At 29.0% G+C, this 7,287-nt stretch overlaps 1 protein-coding gene across 1 annotated transcript; it reads right to left on the minus strand.

The window, feature by feature from the left end:
- Positions 1 to 3,301: 3,301 nt before the first annotated feature.
- Positions 3,302 to 6,801, minus strand: LOC101252239 (protein RGF1 INDUCIBLE TRANSCRIPTION FACTOR 1-like). Its single transcript, XM_026029085.1, has 2 exons — positions 6,760 to 6,801; positions 3,302 to 3,577 (listed from the first exon to the last, which is right to left on the minus strand). The coding sequence occupies exons 1-2, from the start codon at positions 6,799 to 6,801 to the stop codon at positions 3,302 to 3,304; spliced, it is 318 nt and encodes a 105-aa protein (XP_025884870.1).
- Positions 6,802 to 7,287: the final 486 nt, after the last annotated feature.

Genomic DNA, 7,287 nt, shown 5'->3' on the forward strand with positions numbered 1-7,287 from the left:
ACATCAAATTAATAGAATCTACTATGTAATCATTAAAAAGTTTTGTTAAAAAGGAGATTATTCTCCTAATAGAGTTTATATTAGTTTTCATGTGTAGGTCAATTGATCAAACCATATTATAATATTATGTTTTTATTATAAGTTTTTGTCATCTAATTTATCACAAACACGATTTGCAATTGTAAGCTTCCGTATGACGCCTTTATTTCTTTAGAACTGAACAGTTTGAGGTATTTTTGAGGTTAAAAAATAGTTTTGTAAGAATCAGAGTTAAAACATAATGGAATCGATGGGTCTTTTCTCAAATGACAATGACATAGAGGAGTCAAAATTTTAATATATAATATAAATAAGTCTTTTCTAAAAGTTAGATATTATATTTGAGCACAAGCTTAGATTCAACTTGCTACTGACTAAATTGAGATGTAGGGCGTGAAGATGAACTACTCTGACACTATGAAGCTATTAGACTGAAAACTTCGATGGAGACTTAATTTTTTTTTAACTCGAGTAAGAAAACTACGTTAATTAAAAATAAGAGGCGCTTTAGAAGAGACATCATGCGTCCACACATACTTTTAACCACAATGAAAATACATGCAAGAAAACTAGATTTAAAAGTTTAAATTAAAACTAAAAATAGTTGAAACCACATATATTTTTTTAGTTGCAACATAACATCACACAGTTTAAAATTATTCAAGCAAAGTACTTCAAAATGATTAAATTAAAGCAAATCATTTTTATTTTAAAGGAGCTCTGCAAGGAATTCCCTTCCTCTTGCGCTTCCGCTTCGTCTCAGCAATCTTTCCCCATTTTGCTTCCACCTACAAATTCCATGATAACATATATTATTCATAAAAAAATTTGTGGATTGAAAGTGCAAATGTATAATAATATTTTATCTGCCTCAATTTAAGTATCTCATTACTTTTTTTATGTGTTTCAAAAACAGGGGGTTTCCCCAAAATTTTGTATAAAGAACTCAAATACAATATAACAATAACTACTTCTCAACTACATTAATAAAATTAAAGTTCAATTACAATTTCAAAAGTTGATATAGAAATATCAAAAGTAAGACTAGGGGTGTGTTTGGTATGAAGAAAAATGTTTTCCATGGAAAATGTTTTCTTAGAAAATGTTTTCCTGGAAAACAAGTAGATTTTGGATTCATTTTCTCATGTTTGGTTGGTGAGTAGAAAATATTTTCTAGAAATGATTTTTAGTGTTTGATTTATGAATGAAAATGTTTTTTTGAGAAAAATCTTTTATTTTTACTAGAGTAGAAAATAAATTATGAAATTGAAAATATTTTTTAGAAACAATTTTTTTGGGGGGGTGTGGTGGGTGGGTGGGGGGCGCGCTGGCGGGGGTGGGCAGGGGTTAGGTGAAAAAATAATATTTTGAAGTTGAGAATACTTTTTAAAAATAATTTTTTTTGGAGGGCGGTGCTGGTAGGGGGCTAGCGGGGGGAGGGAGGGAGGGAGGAGTTTTAAAATAAAAGTATTTTAAAAAACGACCTCAAATTTTTTTTGGAAGGGGTAGGGGTGGGGTGGGGGTGGGGGGCTGGTCAATGGTGGGTGAGTGGGATGGGGGTCAGGGATCGGGTGAAAAATATATATTTTGAAATTGAAAATATTTTTAAAATTTAATTGTTTTGCCAACAAAATGTAATTTGAAGTTGGAGAAGAGTTTTGAAAAATGTTTTCTTTAATTTTTAAAGGGAAGTCATTTTCCTTAATTTTGTGGAAAATGAGTTGATTTGGAAAATATTTTTCAATACTTTTGTCTCAACCAAATATGAGAAAATTGGAAAATATTTTTCATAAATTGTATTCATTCATACCAAACACACTCTAGAGATTTGGGTAGAACTAGACTTTCATACAACAATAAGTCTAATCTATCTTTCCAACTTCTCTACCTTTTTACTAGTTGCTATTTGGGTATGATTATCAATTCAACCTTTGTGAAGGTCTTTTGATCTTATTACTTCTTGTTTACCTAACACCTGATTCTGTGATGTAAAGTTCCATGTTTGACTGAGATTGATTCATAACATTTAGTACAGTTATATCTTTACTCATAATTTGACTATAAAATACTCACTTTAGCTTTAATGAGAGATTTTGGACCAAAAATTTTAAGTCTTTCTTTCTTTCATAAAATTCATGTCAATTCGAACAATATCACATAAATTATGAGACAGAGAGTACGTTTTTTTCAATTTCCACATTCTATTTAGGATTATTCAACAACAACAATAACATATCTAGTGAAATTTAACAACTAAGGCCTAGAGAGAGTAAAATGTACTCAACCTTACACACTACCTTGTAAAAGTAAAGAGACTGTTTTTAATCAAGCATAGTTTCCAGAATTTCAATTTCAAAAAATATTAAATAATAAAATAAAAATCATTGACAAATAACCACTAAATTTGAAACGGAGGGAGAGATAAGTACCTGGCAAGCAATGCTACAGAATTGAAACCGTTCAGGGTCATGCAATCTCCTTTTACAAGTGAGACAAGTAGGATCTCCAACAATTAATGAGCCAGACCCAGAATGTGGCAGAGGATTCAAAGCAATTATCCATTTCTTGTTGCATTTGTATGTCTGCACATAGAAAATTATATAGATCTCATCACTAACATATAGATGTTAATTATGTAAAAAGAAAATAATAAATTGTTGTAAGACTATATATACATGTGTGAAATAAAAATGTCTGCATTTATATATCACTAAAGTTCAACAAAAAATAGTTGAACTTCATCTATAAGTACATGAACTTCAGGCAAACTCAAGAAAATCAACCATATGGATCTTATGTTCTAAGAGAAAAAGATTAAAGTTTAGTCATTTTGTCCAAGCTCAATTCCAAACACAATATGACTTAATTAGTGGATCCAATTAGAGATGGCTCAAGAAAAGAGCTAGTAAAACACTTGCTTTTAGACAAAAGGCTCCCAAAAAATTAGTAATCGTTTTACGAATTTTTATAACTTAAAACAAATGATTATAATAAAAAGTACAAATTTTATGCATGTATGTATGTATAAAAAACTATTTTCTTTTATCATAAATATTTTACAACTTTGAACTAAAATCTCAACTTTTATATTAATAAACAAAACTTTTACAACAACATTCAAAATAATAACAACTGATTAACATCTCATTAACTTATATTTAATTATCATTCAAATGTTTAAATAAGTTAATGTCTGGAGCATCAATTCATAACAAAAATATGCAATCTTATTTCATTTCTAGTTGTAACTGTCTATATCAATTTAATTTACCTGAATTAGTTTGCAGTCAATATACTTCTTCATCTGCTCGACAGGAACAACGTCTTTGTAAACATGTCGATAAATCTTTAGCTGGTCATGATCATTGTGTTTGTTTGTAGCGATGCAATACCTGCATAAATCAGAATCACATGTGATACAGTACTTGCTCCTTTGATTCTTTTGAAGTCCATCATGCACCAAACATTCCCCAAAGAATGTCTTCTTCAAAAGTGGTCCTAGCCATGTTGGCATACTCCTGCTAGGTTTCAATTCCCCCTGCAAATATAATCATTACAATAACAGATTATGATATTTTTCAAGTGATCTGATTGGATTGCAAAAGTTTTTTCTCAATTTTTAAAATATAGTAAACTAATATTATCATCATATATACATAGTACAAAAAAATAAAAAATACCTATCAAGCTAATTATCTTTTGAAACAGTCTTTCTCATTATTTGAACAGTAAATTACTTGAAACGATATTATCATCAAACATACACATATCAAAAGAACTTTGAATAAAATAACATATTTATCAAGCTAAGTATCTATCAAGTATCTCATCCAACAATTGTTTAATGAAGATTCATGAACTTTAAAGGTTTAAAAATCTACTAAGGTTTGTTTAGGAATGAACCAAATCCAATCAATTGATGGGACTTAGCTAGTTTAGAGCTTAAGTTTTTGGAGAAACAAAGACTTCACTTCTTTCTAGTTAAGGTTCTAAGAACATCTACCTACATTTTATCTATAATAAAAAATGTAGATTAACATTTTCCTAGGATACTATTGAATGATGAAAAACTTATAGTGTAATAGAAAAGAGAAACACTTTCATAAAATTCTGAGTTGATGACAATATCCATGTCAATGATTATTAAAGAACAAAAAAACATGAACCAAATCATATATATATTTTTTCGTCCACTTTCTCCTTAATATGTTGTCTGTGCGACTTAAAATGATAGTTTGATATGCAGACTAAATTATCTCGAGAATATAATTTTAATTATAATTCTTAAACTAATTTATCCAATATGGAATCTGGAATAAACTACTTTCAAAATAATCTCAAACTTAAGCATGAGATATTTCATCTTATCTTGCACACCGAACAATCCTATTACTCATGGAATTTGTTTAAACCCCATCCGTTATGTTTCCATCACAGAGAGAAACCACATCACCTATAGCTTTTGTGACAGATCATTTTTTAGAGAAACATTTGGTACATTCAAAATACACTAATTTAGAATTGGGACACATAGATTCCATAGAAGGGAAAATTTCCTTAGCAAGCTTTCTCCATTTACAAGGTTCATATGAGATATTGGTTAAGAATTAAGAAATTTCATCTGTATGATCACACCCTTGATGATGCACTCCAATTATAGAAGGAAGGAAAGTTGTGTAGAGCTAGGGTCACTCACCTCACAAAACTTGAAAGAGGTGACATTGGTTCAATAAATTAATGATTATAAGACTCAAACAAAATTTTTACGACGTGTGAGCTTGATTCTTTTTATTTAGTCATTCATATGGAAGTACCAATTAAATGAATGACTATGAGACTTGAGTAAGCTTTTATTTGATATCAGAAATTTGGACGGTTCATCAAGTCTTTTATTGCCTCACCTCCCTAATAGGAATAGGGATAATTTACAAATAGGGCTAATAAATTTGTCAATCAAAATATAAGGAACTAATAATTAATGTTTCTTCATTCGAAGTAAATTCTTTCAAACTCAAAATACACTTAAGATAGAGGAGTACCCTTGACAACAATGGATCTCCTACCAAGAATATAAATAGGCTTATTGAAGGTTCCTATTGACATCCATTTAATAGAAATCAAGCCTGCTAATTCATCTAAAACGAGTCGGGTACTTTCACATAACTAACACAGAACTATTATTTTCTCTTACATCCTACTATACATGTAACAGAGTCTAGAGATTACATATGAATCAAATTTTGTTTTACTTCATCTTTTTATATTGATTTATCAAGAAGATGATGATATATCTATAGGTTGAAAAGAGGGTTTGAAGCAAAAAGATAAGACCCTAACATACTAGGAAGTTGGTTTGTAGAAAATAGGAAGTTGGCTTGACATGGTTCGGAGTGTTGTTGAAGTATAACTAGGGTCTCAAAATACATATCCCAAATTAAGAGAGAGAAGCTCAGATCAAGTCCACGGCAAGTTGAAAGAAATAACTCAACAAAGACATAGAGAATAGGGTTTTTGGAATGATTTAGGGTAAAATGGTGATTTCATTCTATATCGTGAGAGTGCTCCTTTTCTAACGTGAAAAGAAGTAAAATTAACAACTAGAATAAAAAACCGTTCTAGTACATGACTCTAGAGTAGATTATAGTTAAAATTACACAATCGTTACACGTTTAATTTTACGATACAAAAAAGTTATTAAAGCACACAATGACTCCTGCCTCCCCTATTACATGCCAAGAAAATGAGACATTATATCCTTTTACACATTAATACTTGCCTAAAAATTGTCATTTCTTTTCTTGCCAAAATTATTGGGATGACAATATTAGTGGATAACATTTCAGGAATTGGTACGATATATTTGTAAAAGAAAATTTGGGGTTGATGATTCAATTTTCTTCTTGTATTTTATAATTTTGAACTACTTAAGCATATCATCATACAGTGCAATTAAAAAATGTGTAATCATAGTATACCTAGTGCTCTCTAACTCTTGTTTTATTCATGTTTGCTAATAATTAGAGGAGGTTTGTTACCTTATTAGGATATCTAAGTAAGATCTAGTCACCTAGTTATATATACTTATTCTGACTAAGAATGTTTTAATTTTATTTTATTAATAAAAAAACTATGCGACGTGGTATAAAATAGCCAAAAAAAATCTTTTATTTTGTAAAAACATGTATACATATCTTACAAGAAATAGTTATCAAGAAAGACTTCAAAATATAAAATAAAGAGTAAATTTAATGATTGAAATATTTAACTGTTACATCACTCAATTATACCATCTAATTAGAAGAAATTCTTGACTGATTAGAAATTTTGTTATTGAAATAAATCTTAAATAACTATAAAATGTAATTCTCTCATAAAATTAGTCTAGAAAATTTTCCAATATATTATCATCTTTAGTTTTATAAGAATAAAATAATAGCACAACTTCATAAAGTAGATCTAAATTCAATTTCTTGAAAATTCGCCCTCTTTTATACAAAATCAATTAAGAGGTTATCAAACACATAGTCAGCCTCATGAAATTTTATTAACAACCAAAGGAAAAAAAAATCTATTTTCTTTTTGAGATATAAATGCATAAACAAAATGGTAAGAATTAGATCTCACACAAAAAACACAGAAATAAACAATCAATTTTTAATGAATTAAACCAAAGAAATAGTGATTGAAAATTAATAACACTACACATATATATGTATGTACCTGCTCATTTGTTTCAAAAGGTGATGAATCAGTGCTACCCATATTTTTTGTTCCACTTTTCTCCTCTCTAGAGTGTATCAATTTTTTGAAGAAGACATATAAAAACTAGTAGTAGAATTTTATTACAAATATATTGTTCCCTTGAAGTGTACTTAGTTTGCAAGAAAACAATTGAAGTAATAAAGACAATTTTTTTAGTCAAATAAAATTTAGTTTAGAAGAACATAAGGACAAATTTGGGCCTCCAATTTTCTAATTGTCCGTTATATTTCAAGAGACAATAAAGATATGTTCAATGAGGTAATGAGGAAAATTTTTACCAGTTTTAGCCTTAAGATAAGAGGCGATAGATCCAAGAGATATTTTCAAATTGATAAAACCTAGAGTTAATGAGGTCAAATTGTATATATGTATGTAATGGGTAATATTGTCATTTCATTTTGCTTGCCAAATAATGTGATCACAGAAAGATTTTGTAAATCTATGAATTTTTTTTCCTTTATCTATTCTAGTCCTCCTTTTAAACTT

The sequence above is a fragment of the Solanum lycopersicum genome, chromosome 2, assembly GCF_036512215.1.
Source record: "Solanum lycopersicum chromosome 2, SLM_r2.1".
Lineage (NCBI taxonomy): Eukaryota > Viridiplantae > Streptophyta > Magnoliopsida > Solanales > Solanaceae > Solanum > Solanum lycopersicum.